Source organism: Equus caballus, chromosome 6 (assembly GCF_041296265.1).
Source record: "Equus caballus isolate H_3958 breed thoroughbred chromosome 6, TB-T2T, whole genome shotgun sequence".
Lineage (NCBI taxonomy): Eukaryota > Metazoa > Chordata > Mammalia > Perissodactyla > Equidae > Equus > Equus caballus.
Window position 1 is genome coordinate 9,096,388 of NC_091689.1, and position 20,863 is coordinate 9,117,250.

Below are 20,863 nucleotides of genomic sequence, written 5' to 3' on the forward strand. Positions count from 1 at the left end.
GAGTTATCGATCGCGATGGGAGAATCTGATACCGCTGAAGGAAAAAAGAAAAATGAGTTTGGAGGGAGATTAAGGAAAAATCGTCAAAAGAACCCCAGAGGTGGCACCTCCCCCAGCCTCAGCTCTTTCGACAGATATCGAAAAACTCCCTTCTATGGCAGACACGCTCTCCTCTAACTGGAAAACGAGTGTTCGCTTTGGACGACTCTTTCACTAAGAGAAAATTCCGTTTCTCCAAACTCTGCTTCCCCGCCCAGCCTGCAAACAACGAGTCAGGTTTTCCTCACTGGCCCAGAGGGGCCGCAGTGAGCCGACAGGGCGTCCCAGGCTGCGCGGGGTCCACAGCGGGGCGGGGACGGCGGGGACGGTGGGGGCCCAGCTCGGGGCCGCGAGCCCGGAGGACAGGGGCCGGGGCAAGGAGCTCCGACAGTCGAGGGACCGCCCTGCGCGAAACACGCGGGCACCGCCCCCATCCGACACATTTGCACGACTTAGGGCGTGGTTTCCGGCAGAGGAGGCGTGCTTTCCGGTCGTCCCTCCACTGACCTTCCTTCCGGGACGGGACTTCCTGTCCATCATTGATAGGAGCCGAGCTGTAGAGCTGGGGGCAGGTCCACACTGGAGGGTCAGTTTGGTTGACTCCGCCTTGTGCTTCTGGAAAGGGTACCTGGGAGGACGCTTTTCCTCGCTATCTTTCTTGCTTTTTCCTCCCCGCGAGGCCTCGGTATGCGCGGACGCCCTGCGCTTTTGGCAATACCACCCACCTGAGGCTCTTCCGCTTCCTCTTTCTCCAGGCTCCGCCCCCAGCGTTCGGTGGCCATGACGACCGCCCCGCGGGACTCCTTGGTGTGGAAGCTCGCCGGGCTCTTGAGGGAGTCTGGTGAGTGGACTTCCGGTTGGCTAGGGCGAGGTGGGGGTGCTCCTTACCTTCCAGAGGGCCGCCCCCTTGAGTCTCGGAGTTACCGTTGTTGAGAGTCACGAGGGTTCGGGTGCCATTTTATTTCTTTGCTCCTCCGGGGTTTGTTCGCTCTGGTACCCTTGCCTGCAGTGTTCTTTGTGACTGTCTAAACCGTAGTCATCCTTCGAGGCCGAACTCCAGTGCCCCTTCTTCTATGCGTTCTTTGCTACTCTCAGAGGGAAGTGATCGTTACTACCAGGGACTGGTCATAATCATTGTTGTGTGGCAGGGCACTTAGTATAGTTAAAAGCACGAGATTTGGAGTCAGACCCACCTGGGTTGGAATCCCAACTCTCTTTCAAACTTGGCCAAGTCGTTTAAGTTTCCTGAGCCTCAGTTTTCCTCACTAGCAAAATAGCATAATGGTTGTCCTTAACTCAAAGGTTGTGGTGGGGGTTAATTTTAGTTCACGTAAAACATGTAGTATAGTGTTTACATATAGAGTCAGTACTCAGAATTGGGAGCTCTTATTACTGTAATTTCTTTCCTCAGTGCCTGGGCACAGTGGAGCCACAGTAGTTGTTCAGCATGTGGTTGGCGTTAGTTGTGTGGAAGAAGCCTTGGCTTTGGGATCAGACAGAAGTAGCAACTTCCTACCAGCTATATGATCTCAGTCAATATTCTTAATTTCTCTGAGCCCCAATTTCCATATCTGTAGGAGGCAGTCATTAATGTTTTTCTTTAGGAGATTCCAGTGGAGTTTAAATGAGATAACAGAGGCATCTGCCACATATTTCCCTATTACTGTTAGCTGCCTTCTATCACTCTGCACTCCTATGAATGGTATCTGTGGAATCTCTCTTTATAGCACTTTCACTTTCTGGCTTGTTTTATTAACTGTGCACATATCTTATCTCCTCTTCTAACTGGGAGGCTACTTGAGGGTGGGAAGAGTCCTTGTAACGTATCTCTATCTATCCTCGGTGTCTAGTACATAGAAAATCTTTCATGCAAGGCTGCAGGAATTGTTAATTTATTCAGGAAAAATCCAACTTGGCCCCAGAGGTTAGGGATGATGGTGTGTATGTGTGTATGACTATAAAGAGATAGCGAGAGAGAGACCTTTATGGTGATGGAATAGTTTTGTGTCTTGATTGTGGTGGTGGTTACAGGAATCTACGCGTATGACAAAATGGCATAGAACTATAGTACATACATAAACCAAGTAAGTTTCCTGGTTTGGCTGTTGTACCGTATTTATATAAAATGTAACCTGGGTGGGAAACTGGATGAAGATTATAGATACCTCTCTGTGCTGTTTCTGCAACGTTCTTTGACTCTTATCTATCCTTGTTTTTAAAAAAAAGTTAAAAAAAATTTCTCCGTGCCTGCCTTGTAGCTGTACTTTTTTAGGTGCAGTGATGAATACCAAGGTGACCAAAAGAGGCTCTCAAGGATGACAGTCTTGTTGGAGAGAGCAGTTTTAACATAGAGAGCAATCACAATACCTTGGTGCCATATGAGTGGTTATTCTTTCTATGACATGCATTTTAATATTGTTTGAAAGTTTCTGTAAGTGTGCATATATTCTGATTTTTGCAATCAGCAAAAGAAAGAAAGGTGAAACACCCAGTCAACTTTTTTGTAACGTGAGTGATGATCGTGTAAAGGTTCAGCAGTGTTGAGTATTGAGAAAGCTGCCTGGAGGAGGAAGGTCTCAAGCTAGGCAGAGTGGAAGGGGGTGTACCAGAAAATGAGTGAGCTGTGAACGAAGTTGACTGTATTTCCAGCACTGTGAGGAGACCAGGCTTTTGGAGCAGATGGTAAAAGACAATTTGGAAAAGTCAGGTGGAGTCATTACATGATGCAATCTCATATATCGGGCTGAAGAGTTAGGACTTTTTTTGAAGATAGAGGGGAGCCGTTGAAGACTTTTGAGCGGCGAGGAGATAGAAAGTTGGATCTTGCAGTGGAAGATGTACAGTATGGATTGGAGTGGGGGGATCCTGGGGTCACAAAGTCTTGGAATGAAGGGGAAGACCCTTTTGTTATATCGTCCTTCCTTCTGCCCCTTTTCCTGCAGGGGATGTGGTCCTGTCTGGCTCTAGCACACTGAGCCTGCTGACGGCCACACTGCAGCAGCTGAACCGTGTATTCGAGCTGCACCTGGGGCCCTGGGGCCCTGGCCAGACAGGCTTCGTGGCCCTGCCCTCCCACCCTGCCGACTCCCCCATCATCCTCCAGCTTCAGTTCCTCTTCGATGTGCTGCAGAAAACGCTTTCACTCAAGGTTCTGGGTGGGAATGGAGCAGATGTACAAAGAGCCCAAGAGAATAGTGGAGGCGGGGACTGGGGGTGCGGGCGTGGGTTCAAGGTCTGCAGGGCCCAGATTAGATGTGAGAGCCACAGGGGTGGCTGTGCTAAGGAAGAGAGGCCAAGGAAAGGGAGATGTGCTGGGCCTCAGTGACCCGAGTGTTTTTCCTTTTAGCTGGTCCATATCCCTGGTCCTGGCCTCCCAGGGCCCATCAAGATTTTTCCCTTCAAGTCCCTTCGGCAGCTGGAGGTATGGGGTGTTGGGGGATGTTGGTGCACAAAACCCAGCTTGCAGCAGCCATTTGGGGATGGAGAAAAAGAGATGGCCTCTTTTGGTGGGGGGCCAGGCCTGAGTGGGCCCATTCCTCTGCAGTAATGTGGCATCCACTCTCTTTTCCGTTTAACACCTGCCTGAACCACAGTTGGCTTTTTCATCTTTTCCCTCCTGCCTATGAGGGGAAGGGAGTGAGCTCTCTGTCTTCTGTGAAGTCTGTCTTCCTCCCTCCCTTCCCTTGCCTTGCCCCAGCTCCGAGGTGTCCCCCTCCACTGCCTCCATGGCCTCCGTGGCATTTACTCCCAGCTGGAGACCCTGATTTGCAGCAGGAGCATCCAGGCATTAGAGGTGAGGAGGATGATGGGTGGGCCCAGACACCTTGTCCTGAGGGACATAGAGGACCAAGCCCTGACATTCCCTCTCCTCTGCAGCCTTCCCTGCCTTCGCCTCCCTCAGGACAGCGTCCTTGCTCCCTCTGCTGTGCTCTCACGGCACTCTGTGCCTGTCCATAGGTTTATGGTCACATCTCCCGTATCGTGTTAAATACTCCTGTGTCTGCCTCCCCACTCTCCCCACAGTGAACTCTCTGGGGCCGGGGCCCTGGGCTTTCTTTAAGTGTGCGTCTCCAGACTGAGCTGGTATATAAAGAATGAGTGGATGGCTGGGTGATCGAGCATGGCCTTGGGTGGCGAGGAGGGGAAAGTGGAGGTAACCGAGCACCTTGTCTCAGGAGCTCCTCTCAGCCTGCGGTGGTGACCTCTGCTCTGCCCTGCCCTGGCTGGCTCTGCTTTCTGCCGACTTCAGCTACAACGCCCTGACTGCCTTGGACGGCTCCCTGGTGAGGGCCTCAGGGAGGGGGGTTTGGGAAGGACAGGGGTGGGCAGGAGGGCCTTAGGGAGGAGAGCCAGCTGGCTGCCTGGGGATGTCTGATTCGCCACCACCTCTTCCCGTCCACCCAGCGTCTCCTGTCAGCTCTGCGCTTCTTGAACCTGAGCCACAATCAACTCCAGGACTGCAGGGGCTTCCTGACCGTGAGTATGAGCAGCCTGGCCGGGGCCAGCGCCCTACGGCCTCGGATCCTTCTGCTCTGACCCTCTCTCCTGGATCTGTTTTGCTCCCACCTTGCTCTTGCCCCCCAGGTGGAGCCACATCCGGAGGCACTGCTGTTTGGGGGCTCAGGCTCTAGCATAAGACAACCCAGTGTTCAAATCTCAGCTCCTACTTTCTGTGTGACTTGGGGCAAATTGGTTAACCTCTTAGTTTCTTCGCCTACTTTTATAGTATTAAAATGATTGTGGGGCTGGCTCAGTGGCATAGCAGTTAAGTTCCCGCGCTCCGCTTTGGTGGCCTGGGGTTTGCCGGTTCGGATCCCAGGTGTAGACCTAGCAGCACTTGTCAAGCCATGCTGTGGCAGGCATCCCACATATAAAATAGAGGAAGATGGGCACAGCTGTTAGTTCAGGGCTAATCATCCTCAAAGAAAAAAAAAGATTGTGAGGAGTGTGTGATGTTACTTAGCCCCAATGCCTGGCTCAGAAAAGGGTAGCTTTTGTGATGATGATCAAGAGCCCTTCTCCCCTGTCTCCTCATCAATGGTAAACACAGCTGGACACTAGTTAAAGTGGTAAAAGCAGATTTTTAACCAGTAATAAACTGTTGCAGTGGTAATGAACTATTGTGATATTTAATCTGTAGTAAGACTTTTAATCAGTAATAAACTATTCAGCTGAACTGAACTCAAGTTCGATTTGTGCAGAGGCAACTGGGCGTTTCAAAGGGAGAGTGAGGGAGTCGGGAGCGGGACTGGCGGGGCCTTGAGCAGATTCTCTCCTTGACTGAACTCTACTCAGATTTCTCTGAAGTCAGGGAAGTGGAAATTTACAAAAAGCAGGAAGGGGGCGTTGGTCCGCGTGAAGCCTGTCTGGGTTGCTGCTTGTCAGTTAGGCTCCTACCCTCCCACGAGGCTGGCACACGGGGCCCTCTCTTCAGGTGTGTCTGGAACACACTGAATTCTGGCAACCTTAAGTTTTTCTGGGTAGGAATGTACGGGGCTGGAGTTGTCATCCTAGGGTTGTGGCCTTGAGCTCTTAGGTTCTTTGCTAGTATTTGCTCAGGTCTTTTAAAGTCGGGGGGTGGAGGGCTGGATGAAATCATTTGTGCTGAGAGTCCACAGTCTTGATAGGTCAGGGTTGAGGCCTAGTCAAGAAGAGGGCTCAGAGGAGTCTGGCTGAAGTTTGGTCAAGGAGAGAGTCTTTGTCACCCCCACCCCCTCCCAGGACTTGTCTGAGCTCTGCTATCTGGACATCTCCTATAACCACCTGCGTTTGGTGCCGAGAATGGGACCCTCTGGGGCTGCTCTGGGGACCCTGATACTGCGAGGCAATGAGCTCCGGAGCCTGCATGGTGAGTGGGGGAGTGTGGTGGGGGAGGTGGGGGGCAGGGAGTCGGGGAGGGTAGGGCAAACATGGAGAGGACCGAGGACAGTGTGAGACTTGGGGGCAGGGGCCCCAGGAACATGTGTTTCCAGAGGCTCATGCATACTATGGTCAGGCCTGAGGTGCCCAGGCTTGTCCTTCTATGGCACCCACCTCCAGCATACACCCCACGCCCACCCTCACCCACATGCCCTTCCTGTCTTCTTGCCTCCACTCCAGGCCTGGAGCAGCTGAGGAACCTGCGGCACCTGGATGTGGCGTACAACCTGTTGGAAGGACACAGGGAGCTGTCGCCGCTGTGGCTGCTGGCTGAGCTCCGCAAGGTGAGTCTTGGGCATGTCAGGACCTGGGAGCCAGCTTTGCACCCCGCCCTCCCGTGCTGATTTGGTCAGTGCCTTTCCTTACTCACGGAGACCCAAGGCCCACCTCATTCTCCTCTTCCTGCCCCTCAGCTCTGCCTGGAGGGGAACCCTTTGTGGTTCCACCCTGCGCACCGAGTGGCCACCGCCCAGTACTTGTCGCCCCGTGTCAGGGATGCTGCTGGCGGCGTGAGTGATCTTCCCGTGTCCACTCTGCTTTCCCTTTCCTGCCCGGTCCTACCCCAGCCCTGCACCCTCTGGCCTTTCCCACCCCATCCCTATGCAAGGGGCCAAGGCCTGGACCTCCTGCTTATTATGCTGTTACTGCCTGCTGAGCCTCGTGGTCCTTACAGGACGAGGAGGGCCCCCACCCCCGCCTGGAGCTCCCCAGGGGCATGTGCTCCACCACCAACACTGCCTTCCCTTTTTATCTCTGCTCAGTTTCTTCTTGATGGCAAGGTCTTGTCACTGACTGATTTTCAGGTTAGTGTTGTGGGGAGTGACGGGAGTGGGACAGCGAGGATTGATTTGGGAGGGCGCTGGCTGAGGGAAACGGGTTTCCAGGGAAAGGGTCTTCCTGGTGAGCTGGAAAGTAGGTCCCGTGTATCAGCTAGCTTGGGCAGGGCAGAGGTGCTCCCCTGGCTCTGACTTCTTTCTCCTTCCTTTTGTCACACGCCAGACCTCTATATCCTCAGGCCTCAGCTCCACAGCCCCACCCCTGCCCTGGCCAGTGGGGAGTACCTCTGAAACCTCGGGTGGCCCTGATTTGAGTGACAGCCTCTCCTCAGGGAGCATTGCTGTCCAGCCTCCACTCCGTAAGGTTAAGGTAGGCAGTGTCCTAGGTTGCCTCGTGCCTGGGGTTGCGTTCCTTTATGGGGGCTCCGGGTTGTCGGTGGGCTGGGAACAGTAAGGCCTTATCCTTGCTTGGGGATGGGGTGTTTTGTGGTAGGTTGGCTGGGTGACCATGGATGGCAGGGTGGGAGGCCCTGGCTTTCCTAGAACGTCGTCCTTCTACCCAACCTCAGAGCCGAGTCCGTGTGAGGCAGGCAAGTATCTCAGAACCCAGTGACACGGACCCAGAGCCCCGGACTATGGACCCTTCCCCCACTGGTAAGTGGCCCTGCCCCCACCGCCTCACCCCCGACCTGCGCTCTGCGACCTTCCAGTTGGGAGGATTTTACTTCTGGTGGAGTGGAGTTTTGCAGAGGCCTCGTACTCTTTCCTCACTCCTCTTTTCAGTTTAGGGAAAGGAGAAAAGACTGCTCCTGGGTGGCAGTTTTCCAAGTGTTTTCAAGGAGCATTAACTGTGTGGGATGTCGGGAGGTCATGTAATGAAAGGATTGCATGGCCAGCCACGTTTGGAAAATGCTACACAAAGTGAAATAGGTGTCCTCCATCCAGGACATCTGAGGATCTTAAATGTGCCTCTGTGGATCGTGACTCTCCCAGAGCAGCCTGCGAGGCACGGTTCTGAGTTGCATGCGCCCACAGTGTTCTGTAGAAAGCGCTTTGGGACATGCTGCCGAGGGGAACCTTCAGCCTCCCTCTGACCCTCCCCCCGTTACACACCCTTTTCCTTCCCCGTGAGGAGCACTCAGAGAGGCTGGGCCGGCGGGTTGTGGTTGGGGGTGGGCTTGCTGAGCTGCGCCACTCCCCCACCTGCCCAGGACGGTTTGTGCAGCAGCATCGGGAACTTGAACTCATGAACAGCTTCCGGGAACGGTTCGGCCGTGACTGGCTGCAGTATAGGAATCACCTGGAGACCTCTGGGACCCCTGTTCTGCCCACCTCCAAGACCCCTGCCCTCAGCACACTGCCCCCGGGTGCCCCGAGCACAGAGACTGCGGCCAGCCCTCCACCTGCGGAGAAGGAGTCACCCCAGGAAATGGCAGAGGAGGTCACTGTAGAATCGGAGCCGCAGGAGGAAGAGGAGACGGAGGAGCACGGAAAAGAGGAGGAAGGAAAGGAGGAGGAGAAGGAGGAGGAGGAAGAGCAGAGTGAAGTGGAAGGTGAGCACTCAGTGGCCATGGGGAGGGCTGGGGCTAGTGACGGTGGTGTGTCTGGGAGAGTTAGGAAAACCCGGACGCAGGGTGGCCGACCCTTTTGGATGGAGGGCCACCCCAGGGGAGGGCAGAGTCCTGGGTACCTTTCCCTCCTTACGGATCTACCTCTTGGTCTCTCCTCAGCGGAGCTCTGTCGCCCCATGTTGGTGTGTCCCCTGGAGGGCCCCGAGGGTGTTCGGGGCAGGGAGCGCTTTCTCCGGGTCACTTCTGGCCACCTGATTGAGGTGGAGCTCCAAGCAGCTCGAACCCTGGAACGACTCGAGCTCCAGAGTCTGGAGGGAGCTGAGGTGGAGCTCGAGAGCCCAACCCAGAGGGAACCGGTGCCTGAGGTGAGTGGGGGCGTGGGGGTTCTGGAAGAGGTGGCGGGCTCTTTCAGGAGCCAACTCTGACCATACGGCTGTTGGGTGCCAGGCTCTGGGCTGCGTGTTCCCCACGGTCTCCCTTGGGTGCTTGGCGCTCAGGAGGGGAGCTGTGGGGGGCAGAGATGTGGCCCTATGTGGCCCCTTGGGAGGCTGGACTAGAGGATGTCAGCAGAGGCGTGTTAACACAGTCCAGAGCTCTTGTTTCCTCCGTGCTCTCAGTGTAACCCTCATCCCTCTGACCACCCCCGCTTCTCCCTGGTCCCTCTTCCTGCAGGGCGCAGACCCGCCCCCCAGGGCCCCCGTCCTCGTGCTGCGCTTCTCCTACATTTGCCCGGACCGGCAGTGGCGACGCTATGTGGTGCTGGAGCCTGATGCCCACGCGGCCATCCAGGTGACGGGCCTGGCTCGGGGCCCACGAGGCTGCGGGAGGACTGGAGGACTGCCGACCAGTCCACGGCTCACAGCTGTGTCCGGCCTGCCTGTTTCAGGAGCTGCTTGCTGTGTTGACCCCGGCAGCCACCAGGGCTCAGCGTCAGCTCGGGGAAGCAAGGGACCCGCTGGCGGGCAGACTCCAGTGTCTGCGTTGTGGCCACGAGTTCAAGCCAGAGGCGCCCAGGCTGGGACTGGACAGTGAGGAAGGCTGGAAGCCTCTGTTCCAAAAGGCAGGTAAGGACAGGCCCTGCCCACATGCCTCCTGCCTGTTCAGGGACAACGGCTTTGAGGTGGGGAGTGTTGGGGGGAGCCCCAGGGACAGAAGGAGTGGGGACCATCTTTTCTGCCTGGAGGAAAAGATCAAACCATCTGCCTGCTACGTTTACAAAAAAAAAAGAAGAATGAAATTACGTCCTTTTCTTTTTTCTCTAAAAGTCGGGAAATACCATCTCTGTAGTTGTTTAAACGTACTCATTATTTTTGCATTACTTGAAGGCTCTTTCTCCGTGTTTTGGCTAATATTTCAGAAACTCCGTAACCCTCCCGAGCCCTTCCTGCAGTGTCAGGTTGCGCTGCTGCCCCCTGAGCATGTCTGGCTGTTGAGTGAGATGCTCTGGGGGCTGGCTTGGCCTGTCCTTCCTTGGCTGACCTTGGGAGCTGCTTGGTATCGAGCAGTGCCTCGTGGCCTCTCTGCACATTGTGTTCTTTAAGATGAGAGACTTTTCTGTTGTAGATCAGGCAACAGGCAATGTTTTTGAAGACATTGAAGAAGAAAGAGAGATTCTTGATAAGACCTCTGTTGAAACGCATGACTTTGATTAGCTACTGTTCTCTTCTTGGCAGCAGCTGGAGCAGAGGTTTAAATTTTGTTCGGAAAATGGGCTCCTCTCCATCCCCCACTGTGACCTGCCTGGCGGCTGCAGGCCCCCAAGGCCCAGCAGCACAACGTGTGCAACGGAAACAGTCCCACTCCCTCTCGGAGCCTGCCTGTACTCCATGGGGCCATGTGACCCCTGGGTCCCTTTGGCGGTGGCATTATTAATGAACTTTCCTTTGAGCTCCATTCTCCTTTATTTTAGCCTTGGTTACCTCCTCTGAACAAAGAAGAGAATGAATTTGCCCTGTGGTACTGTTAGGAGATTTAACCGTGACAAAAAGACACCAGGCACAGGCCTGGCTCAAAACAGAAGTCCTCCATCGGTGGCAGCTGTTGTTGCCCCCTGCCCTGGCTGTACGGTCTTGGGCAGGATACATCAATTCTTTGATCTTTGCTTTCCTCATTTGCAAAGTGGGATAGGGAGAGTTTTGGTACTCCTGTCCAAGGGTCCTGCCCATGCCCAGCACACTGTGGCTGCTCGAAGAATGCTGCTTCTCTTGTTGCTGATCCGTGTCTTGGATTCTTTACCTGATTCCATTCACTCATCCTGACCACTCTGTAGTACAGACACTGTTACCATTCCCATTTCACAAATGAGGAACCAGGCACAGAGAGCTTAGGTAACTTGTCATAATTGCTTAGATGACAGCCTTTAATTGATGGAGCCTGAACTTGGACCCGGATCTGGCACCCTGCCTTCCCAGCCTGTTGCTTTGGGGCTTTCAGACATTGTTGGTAGAGCACTGAAGTACGTGATCAGCCTGAGGCTAGGGGAGGGAGCAGAGCAGGGCCTGGTTGACTTTGGCCCTCTCTGAAAGGCCTGAAATAAGAAGGTGGGCTGTATTTTGAGGAGCTTGAGGGCCGTGGTTCTGGGTTTGCTTATCTCTCACTGAGATGGGAGTGGGCGGTCAGCTGCTGGGAGGTGAGTGGCTTGGGAGTGGTGGGTAGTGTGTGAAACTGGAGATGTGGGCCCAGGTGAGTCTGAGAGTGGGTGAGGGGTTGTGGCGCTGGTGGGGGGCGTGGTTCACGGAAACTCCCATCCTTCCCTCCAGAATCTCCTGCTGTGTGTCCCAACTGTGGTAGTGATCACGTGGTTCTCCTGGCCCTGTCCCTGGGAACCCCCAATGCGGAACAGAGACAGGGAGAGCAGTCGCCAGCCCCGCCGCAGTCCAGCAGCGCTGTCCATAACCCTCCTGGCCACAGTGACCACAGCAACAGGGCCGACAGTGCCCCATCTCAGGCACCGGTCTCCCATGACCGCCACAGTTGGAGCCTCAGTCCCCGTGAGTATAGGGGAAAGGAGATGGGTGGCATTTAGGGGAGGGAGGTGGCACTGATGGGGAGCTGGGGATGGAGCCATGGGCTACCAGGGGAGGCTCACGGCCCACCGCTTGTCCCCAGCCCCTGAGCGCTGTGGCCTCCGTTCTGTGGACCACCGACTCCGGCTGTTCCTGGATGTTGAGGTGTTCACTGATGCCCAGGAGGAGTTCCAGTGCTGCATCAAGGTCTGTGCCAGCCTGGCACTGCCCTGTTGCCCTAACTGACCAGGGCGTCCACTTGTTTCCACCATGGCAGTTGCTTTGGAACTGCTGGGTCTGGCTTCCAGTTTCAACTCCAGCAGTTCTTACTATGTAGCTCTGGACACATTCCTTGATGTTTGAGTCTCAGTTGTTGCCCTCGACAACGGGGGTGGTAATACCTACCATACAGAGTGTGGCAGCATCAGTGAGGGCTCATGTCTGTAGGCTGCCTCCCGTGGCACCTGACACTCAGTAAATGGGAGCTCCTGTCATTATTATAAACACACAGCGTCATTGGACCCTCTCTGCTCGAGCATCTGGTATATGCTACATGCTAAGGATCTAAACTAAACCAATCTTGCCCTGTGTCTTATATTCTGATGTGAGAAACAGACAGTGATCATACGATATGAAAGGCTGGGATCAGGCCAAGGCCCTAGAGGGGCATCTGATCAGCCTGCGTGGGCCAGGGAAGCCCTCCTGGGGAGGCGATGGCTAAGCCAGGTCTTGAAGGATGAGTTACGGAGGAGGCAGGAAGAGGACGTTGTAGGTCTAGGAAGCAGCACATGCGCGGAGGCAGGGGAGAGTAGCTCATGGGGAGAGCTGCCCGTGATTGGGGCAGCCAGATGTGGATGTCGGGGACAAGTGTCCCCAGAGGAGTCTGAACAGGCAGGCAGGGGCTGGTTCAGAAGCAAGGCCAGGTGTCTGCCAGGGAGTTTGCTCTTGACCCTGAGGGCTGGGGGAGCCCCTGAAGGATGGAAGCCAGGGAGTGGCGATTGGTTTTGTTAGAACAGTCCGTCGATCAGAATGTGGAGGGTGGATTGGAGGGGACGAGGTGACAGAGAAACCTGCTAAGAGCCTGACTTGGGCCTGTGTGCAGGCCAGGGCTGTGGGATGGAGGGCATGGCTGGTGGAGACGCTGGGGTGGATGAGCAGTGGGGAGAGTCAGGCCAAAGGCACTGTCCCAGGTCGCTCGGCTCTCGGTCTGGCAGCCTCCCCCGTCCTCTCTTCCTGTTTCTCATCAACTTCTTCTTCCCCTTAGGTGCCACTGGTGTTAGCAGGCCACCCTGGGGAGTTTCTGTGTCTCGTGGTTGTGTCTGACCACAGGCTTTACGTGTTGAAGGTGACAGGGGAGATCTGGTGAGTGAGCAGGCCGCGGCCAGGCTAGGGTCACAGCCCGCTGTGGGTCTCACTCCACTCTCACTCTTCCCCACCACTCTGCCTGCCTCTCTCCACAGTGGGCCTCCAGCTAGCTGGCTACAGCCAACCCTGGCTGTTCCCCTGCAGGATCTGAGTGGCATAGAACTGGGCCTGGCAGGACAGAGCCTGCGGCTGGAGTGGGCGGCTGGAGCGGGCAGCTGTGTCCTGCTGCCCCGAGATGCCAGGCACTGCCGGGCCTTCCTCGAGGAGCTCAGTGGTGAGACACGGGTGGGAGGGGGAAGGGAGAGGCAGGGATGGCAGGGGCCAAGGGGGTGTGGCTCCCATGTCTGGCTCCCACAGTGGAGACAGACAGGTAATGGGACTCATCCCTCACAGAAGTTTCTGAAATCTAGACATATGGAGAATGGGAAGGTGTTGAGAGGCGGAGAGGTTGGGACAGAACAGATGGAGTTTTTGAGAGTTCCCTGTCCTTGGCTGGCTCTATCCAGATGTCTTGCAGTCTTTGCCCCCGACCTGGAGGAGCAGCATCAGCACCACGGAGGAGGAGGTGACCCCGAAGCACCGGCTCTGGTGAGTCGATAGGAGGCTGAGGCCGGGGTTGGTGCCCAGACGCTGCTGTTGGACACAGGCCCTCTGCCCACCAGCCCCAGCACAGTCCAGGCCTGAGCACCTGGGCCTGCCACTGTCCTCATGCCCACACCTGCTGACCCAGGCCTGGTCCTCCTCCCCGCTCTGCCCCCTCGTAGTACTTCCCACCCCCTTCCCACCACTCCTTCCCCCAGGCCATTGCTGGAAAGAGACTCTTCCTCGGAGCCTCCCCGGTTCTTCTACCTTCGGGTGTTCCTGGTTGAAGGTGAGGCCTCTGTACCCATCTTGTCCCAGGCCACGGGCCCGGCCCCAGCGCCTCTGCATGCCCTTGTAGCAATTCTCAGTTCTTGGACTCTGGGCTTCCTCTCACCTGTGGGCATCCCTACATGACAGTCTCGGTGCCCCAACCTCTCTGGGTGGGGCCGGGAGGGGTCCTGGGCCTCAGCTGCCCGGAGACCTTTACTTTTGGGCCGAGGCTGTCTGTGAAGTGCAGCAGATTGGCTGGGTCTGCTCGCTGCACTGCATCCTGTTGGAAAAGGCAAGAGCAGACCCTTCTTTGCTAGTAGGGTGGGTGGTGGGGCAGGTTCCCTTTGTCTTGGGCCTCAGAGGTTTTGGAGGCTAGAGGTGTCTCGTGTTTGGAAAAGGGAGGGCCTTGGACCCTGGAGGCACAGGCTGCATTGTGGCCATCTCAGTGTGGTTGCTTTTCTTCTCCCGAGCAGCACTGGGATGCTGCCCCTGGGCTCCTCCGGGACCTTCCACTCTGGGCCTCACTCTGCCTTTCCCTCCAGACCCTGCTACCTGCCCTGTGTCCCTGTTGCTGACTCTGTCCACCTTGTACCTGTTGGATGAAGAGCCTGCAGGGTTCCGGGCAGAGCCGCCTCTTCCAGCTGCATCTGGAGAAGCCTCTGAGCAGGCCCCACCCTCGGGGCCAGGCCCCTCCGTGCGTGTCAGGGAGCAGCAGCCACTCAGCAGCCTGAGCTCGGTGCTGCTCTATCGCACGGCCCCAGAAGAGCTGCGGCTGGTCTTCTATGATGAGGTGCGTGTGTGTGTGTGTGTGTGAGAGAGAGAGAGAGAGAGGGGAGTGGAGGTGGTGGGCAGTGTGGGAAATGGGTCTAGGAAGGCTATGAATTGGGGGCAGTATGGAACTTGCCAGAGAATTAGGGTGCAAGGAACTGAGGGCTCCCTGGGTTTGGATGGCAGCAAGTGGAGAGGGAGGCGGGTGTTGGCGGTGGAAGCACCCCGGACGTGGAGCCCAGCCTTTTGTCAGCTGGGAGGCCTGTGGTGGGCCCGTGTGTTGGCCATTTGATCTTTACAGCCCACATGTGAGAAGGTACTCTTACTGGTCCTGCTGCAGATGAGGAAACTGAGGCTTGCGATGGTAACTGACTTGGCCAGGTCACAAGCCGTAGAGCCATGAGCTGAACCCCAAGCAGTTCCTTGGAATTAACTCCAGAACTTACGTTCTGGAAAACAGAAACGATTACAGCAACCAGATAGTAAATGTGAGAGCCCTTTGGGGGCCTTCAGTAAGTGTCGAGTGGGTTCAGTTAAAAAGCTCAGAGTCAGGATCTCTCATGGTGATCTGAGAGATCACAGGATTGGGGGAGGGAAGCGGCCGTGAGCCAAGGAGCGCGGTGGGTCATCCCTGAGACCTCCCCTGGCTCTGGTGTGGCCCTCTGTGTGTCCCACCTCTCTGCTGCTTGGTCTGCCAGGTGTCCCGGCTGGAGAGTTTTTGGGCCCTGCGGGTTGTGTGTCCGGAGCAGCTGACGGCCTTGCTGGCCTGGATCCGGGAGCCCTGGGAGGAGTTGTTTTCCATCGGACTGCGGACTGTGACCCAAGATGCTCTAGACCTTGACCGGTGAGGCCTCCACGCTGACCCCGCCCCTGGCCTCAGGAGCCATGGCTGCAGATGTTCCCTCTCCAGACTCTGGCTGCAGACTCCTCCAGCCTCTGGGCGCCGGCCAGTGAGGCCCCAAATGACCCACGGCTCGAGGGAAGGGAGAGAGAAGTGGTCTGGCCTCTAGATGATCTGGCCCGAGGGGACAGGCCAAGTGGTCACTAGGACTGTTTGTCTGGCACTTGTTCTCAGGTATCAATAAAGTTGTTTCCATTCCTGATGTCCTGGGCGTCCTGAGATGTGTCCCTCGAGGGCCTGCCATTCCCCATCTCTTCTGACAGAAGCTGCCCGCCCATCCCTCTTCCCATGTGGACAGGCTGGGCGACCTTGTTTGAACTTGAGACCTAATCTCCAACCCTGCTCTGCCCCGGCTGATCGGATCAAGTGGTCCCCCTGACCCCCACGGGCACAGTCCTCAGCGGCAGCACCTGTCACGTGGCCTGGCCTGGAATTCCCTGCCTAATAGAGCCGGGCCTGTTAGAGTCCCACTCACTCCAGTTTCATTTGGGAGCCAGTGTGGGTCTCAGGCCATTGGCATGGGAGCTGCATATGAGAGGGTGACTGGGAGAGGGGGTGTGGAGCTGGCTGTGGAGGGAGGGCTGGCACCTGGTGGTTTCCGCTCCTGTCTGCTCCTCTCAGCACCACGTCCCTCAGCCGAGCAGGGTGGGTTGACCCCGTTCCTCTGCCTGTCTCTGTGGCCAATGTGATCGGTCCAGGAATGGTCGTGTGGCCCGGTTTGGCCTACCAAGGCCCAGTCCTGGCCTTTTGCTGGAACAACCAAGAAAGAGGCGAGTTTCCCCATGAGGGCTGCTGAGAGGATGGCCCTGGAGCTGTGGCCACAAGGGGAGAGCGTTCCTCAAACGAACCTGCAGGGAAGGAAGACAGTGCTGAGGGATAGAGCCAGCAGTTCCAAGGCCTGGTGGTGTCCCTGGAGCCCGGGGCCCAGATGTGCCCGAAGGCGGATGCCCCTGAATTTTAGGTTGTGGGAACTAAAGCAGACTCCTCCTTTTTTCTTTCTGGCTGAAGCTATGAGCCACTGAGAGGGTCCTAACTGACTCGAGGCAGCCTGAGTGGGCATCTGTTTTTTGTACCCCAAAATGAACTGCATGGGAAGAGTGGCACCCACATATTTGTGTAGAGGCCCTGGGAAGAGGGCTTGGGGTTGGAGTGGGGGGACTCGAGTCAAAGGCTGCCCTTGAGCCCAAAAGCTGGGCTCCAGCTGTGAGAGTGTGTGTGTGTGGTTTTGGGGTACCAATGGGTGCATCTCATTTATGGAGCACTTGCACACCAGGCGCTGAGCTAACTGCTTAGTGACAGTGTCTGCTCCTCACAGGGGTCCTGGGAGGTGGGTGGCATCCTGTTACAAGTGAGGAAACCGAGGCTTAGAGCACTTAAGTGACTTGCTCAAGATCATGTCAGTAAATGGAGGAGACATGATGAGTCCAGGCTTGTTTGACCTCAGAGTGGGCTGCACTGCCTCTCTGTTCCCTGCAGTGGAAGGGCCTGTGTGCTCGGCCCCACCCACAGAGAGGGACCGTTGCCCAACCTGCCCTGGGCTGGGGAGCTCCTGAATAGTCCTGGACTCGTCCGGGACACGCAGGCCCGTTGCACTGTGTTTGGAGTTTCTCTTTCCTCCAGGCTGTGGTGACATGTTGGCTGATTCTCACCCCTCCCCACCGGGCTGTAGGGAACAAAGATGCCGGCTCTCTAGGTTTTAGGTGAAAGGGCTAAGCTGTGAGAGGAGATTGAAAGGCTGCCTCAGGAGACGAAGAGCCTGGAGTGGGAGAGGGAGGGGTTTTAGAGAAGAGCATTAGAGCAGTGTGGGAGCAATCCCCTGACATTGGGGGCTCTTGGAGTAGAGGGGCCCTGTGCCTTGCTCCCTGTTTGGAGTTAGGACAGTGGCCTGCCGGATGTTCCCCATGCCACCAGGGCAGATGGAAATTGCGGTTTGGAAGGACCTGGCAGGATAGGGCTGGTGATAGCCACCCAGATTTCTCTTGACTGGAGAAGAGAGGAGGGCCAGAGGACCTGTGGGCTCCTGTGGGGCACAGAAGTCAGCTGAGAGCGTGCTGGAGGGTGGCCAGCGTCCTGTAGGAGGATGGGATGGGCCAGCCCCCAAATGGGGATGTGACCAGATTAGACTTGAATTGATTGAGTTTAGATCACTGACTGGGGGGCTGGCCCGATGGTGTAGAGTTTAAGTTCATGCGTTCCGCTTCGGCGGCCCAGAGTTCGTCAGTTCGGATCCTGGGCACGGACCTAGCACTGCTTGTCAAGCCATGCTGAGGCTGGCATCCTACATTGCAGAACTGGAAGGATGTACAACTAGGATACAAAACCATGCACTGGGGCTTTGGGGAGAAAAAGAAGAAAAAAAGGAGAAAGATGCAACAGATGTTAGCTCAGGGCCAATCTTCCTCAACCCTCCCCCCTCAAATAGCATACCTTAAAAAAAAAACTTAAATCACTGATTGGGCTGAGTTTACCTGAATGTTATCAGCTTAACTTTTCTGTTGGTTAGGAATAGGGGCTCATTATAAGGATAAAGTTGAATTATAGAGAACAAAGTTATACTTTCGCATACCTGAATTATGTTTCTGGAAATCCCACCTGTTACCATTGGAAAGGTAACATTGAAGGATTTGGAAGGTGTGGACCTAGAGGGCAAGGGGGTGGTTTTTTTTCAGTGGTCTGGGGGTTTCTCCTTTCCCCTCACTAGAAAGCCTTTGACGTAGGGTTCCTGGGGATGAGATGAGTTCTGATAATTTGGTCCAGCCTCACTGTAAAGCTTTGTTTGGAAGAAGGCCACAGTGGGAGCTCCTGGGGTGGGGAGAGTGGGCTTGTAGTGGCTGGAGAAGACTTAAATCTCCCTGGGGTGCAGTGCCACCCCGGACTCGGCCAGCCGTCTGCAAACTGTGGGGCCCGGGACCGTGGAATCATGCGGGAAACAGTCGATGCCACTGGAGGATGGTCACTCAGCCTTAGGTGCTCCTCGTGCTGCAGGGAAGTACAGCACACAGCCCTGGATTCCCAGGAGGGAGGAGGACTGCTGGGCCCCGGGCGGTCGAGGCGCAGGGCAGGCCGGGCTCACTCCTGTCTGCCTCCTCTGAGCCCTGGGTGGGTCAGCAGTGTTCCTGTCCTGCAATGTGTTCGTTACATGTTCATTCATAGATACACCGACTGGATGTTAATTGATTCATTCCTCCACTTGGCACAGATTAACAGAACACAGGGCCTGCCGCAGAGCTCATCAGAGCATGTGTCAGGGCAGGAGGGACCCCGTGGAAGCAGCTGCCCTCTCTGTGCCGGGGCTGCAGGGAGGGGTGGTGGGGTGGGTGTTGAACGCTCCCTTGAAGATTTATAGAGGAACACCTCTAAACAGTAATGAAGGTGATCATCCAGCAGCCGGGGCTTAGTGAGCCCTCGCTATGGTCCTTGCATTGTTTAAAGCATCTGATCTTCCAAGTGTTTCCCACATTCCTTTGATCACAAAATACAGAGCCAATTAGCTCAAGAAAAGAGCCCTCGGTGTATAGACATGACCCAGACCTGGAAGGCTGGCGCTGAGGCCCCAGAGCTAGGGTTTCTCCTGTCTCTTAGAGCCAGATGGTTTCTCTCTCTCCCCTCCCCAGCAGGGCCCTGGGCTGGTCTGGCAGCGGGAGAGTGGGGAGGAAATGGTGTGAATCTTGGAACTGGCCAGTTGAGAAATGCCGGCTGGGGTGGCAGTCCCTTGGTGACAGTCCTGTAGAAGGGTGGAGCGGCCCGGGAAGAACTGTGCAGAGGCTCAGAAAACAAGTTCACCTACTTCTGCTTTGCTTGGAGCTGGCCTGAATTTTTAATTGAAGCAAATTAAAACTTCCCAAAAATATTAGTCCACTTTCTTGGCCGTGTGCACACCCCTTCTCCGTCTGATTTTGCACCATCTGCAAACAAGAGTCAGTGCTGTCCTGAGGAAGGCCTTCCCCAGCCTCTGGCCCGGAGCTGCTGTTCATGGAGCCCAGGGCCCATGGACAAGCATTTCCCCAGAAGACCGTTGGTCATGGTCCAGGTGGGGCAGGATAATCTCGTCAGTTTAGACTGAGTTGCAAAGCAGCGGGAAGCTGGGGCAGTTGAAAGAGGAGATCTTTCCGTTTCTTTGTGCTTAAAATCTCTGTGAACATCTTTGTTTTCTTTAACAATTCAACAAAATCCTCGTCACCCTTTGTCCTATGGGTGCTCTTTCTTTGATGACCCAGAAGACAGAGGTGCTGGGGTTGCCCACCCAGGAAGTGGTCCAGGGTGAGGCTGTCACCACTCCTGGAAGTGTCTCACCAGGAGAAGGGGCCGGGATGCAGCTCCTTCTCAAACCCTGGGCACTCTGAGCCAGTGGGACTGTTAGCCACTGACACTGTGCGCAGATGGCAGCCGGCCGGAAACTTGCCTTACACACCCTGGACTGTCCCCAGAGATCGATTCCTCCATTCAGCCTGGCCTTTCCCCTCCAGCAAGTGCTTATTGATCTGCTGCCGTCTGCCTAGCCCTGGGTGTTCTGGCAGTGGAGGCCCGAGGCGGTGGAGAGAAAGGATTCATTCCCCAAAACTGTGCATAGCGCTATGCTACATTTTCTGTAGAAAGAAGGTGGGAGGGGATAAAATGCATATGCATATTTGCATCTATTTGTATAAATACATTCTAGAGGGATAAACAGAAATTAGTGGTGGGGGTGAAGAGAGCAAGGCAGAGGGGGCAGGAGTAGTACTGAGGTTTTATTACTTTTTATTTGAAAAATATTTCTAAATCCTCTGAATATATTATGATTCCAAAACAATATTTGAAAACGTATATGAGGCCCTAGGGGGTCAGTGGCCAAACTGAGTGGTAAAACATTCGTTCCGAAGACTTTGGAAGGAAGGGAGCAGATCAGTTCAAAGGGCCCATCTCTCCTCAATGGGAGAAGGTCCCTCTTTGCTGATGAGTCATTTCTCGTGGTGAGGGTCATGTCCTTCCTCCTCCTTTGTCAACATGCTGCGGTAGCTTCTGAGAAGCCCCTGCCCAGATTGGTTAGCTGTGGTTGGACACTGAGCCACAGTTCTGTGTGTGATGCTCTGCCCATCTCTAGATGTGTGCGGTATTTGCATCGACCTGCTCAAGAGTCTGTGGTGTGGTTGTCCTGCGGGAAAAGGCACAGTGGATTGAGATCCAAGAGGTCCAGGATTATGCCTTCGTTTTGTGGTTCACTGTTTAACCATGTGCAACTTGTCCTTGCTGACCTGTGGCACCTTCATCTATAGCGAGGGGGTGAGACTAATCAATAACTTCGCCAGTTCACAGAATTGTTGAATGCATCATGTCCGTGGAAGCGCAGTGTGAACCATGAGGCATTACATAAATGCTGGTTGAAAAACCTGCTGATAGTTATTACGACCTGTTTTGTTGCCGAAAAAGGCCCTTCATAATCAGAAGAGGGAAAGCCTGCCTCTCACCCACCGCCTGTGCGTTGACGGTGGCTGTTTCCCCACTGTGCTGCAGAGGGAACCTCAGACACTGCTGGGGATGTGAGCAAGCCGAGGCATGCTTTTTCTTGGCCCATCCTTTGTCATTTGATCTTCTTGGACTCCGTGACTTCTCTGTCCTCCACAAAAACATTCTTCAGTTTATTAGTTACTATAATTACTTGTGCACTGCCTTCAAGTCCACAGACATTTG

The 20,863-nt window shown here is 55.3% G+C and overlaps 1 protein-coding gene and 1 non-coding gene across 4 annotated transcripts; both read left to right on the forward strand.

The window, feature by feature from the left end:
* Positions 1-500: 500 nt before the first annotated feature.
* STK11IP (serine/threonine kinase 11 interacting protein) lies at positions 501-15,398 on the forward strand. 3 transcript variants are annotated; one of them, XM_070270512.1, is made up of 25 exons: positions 501-625; positions 795-880; positions 2,982-3,187; positions 3,386-3,460; positions 3,737-3,832; positions 4,215-4,322; positions 4,444-4,515; positions 5,761-5,887; positions 6,139-6,242; positions 6,372-6,467; positions 6,720-6,761; positions 6,958-7,104; positions 7,304-7,388; positions 7,946-8,287; positions 8,465-8,670; positions 8,978-9,094; positions 9,192-9,369; positions 11,065-11,295; positions 11,414-11,517; positions 12,575-12,672; positions 12,771-12,949; positions 13,182-13,263; positions 13,476-13,546; positions 14,070-14,317; positions 14,994-15,398. In XM_070270512.1, the coding sequence occupies exons 2-25, from the start codon at positions 820-822 to the stop codon at positions 15,141-15,143; spliced, it is 3,225 nt and encodes a 1,074-aa protein (XP_070126613.1). In that variant the 5' UTR covers positions 501-625; positions 795-819; the 3' UTR covers positions 15,144-15,398. The 3 variants fall into 3 exon arrangements, 2 of the variants coding, with proteins under 2 accessions (XP_070126613.1, XP_070126614.1); XR_011439847.1 differs by having other exon boundaries at positions 529-625; positions 13,086-13,263; XM_070270513.1 differs by having other exon boundaries at positions 547-663.
* MIR8976 (microRNA mir-8976) lies at positions 12,641-12,761 on the forward strand. The gene has a single exon (NR_127982.1). It is a non-coding gene; the product is annotated as a microRNA mir-8976 (primary transcript).
* Positions 15,399-20,863: the final 5,465 nt, after the last annotated feature.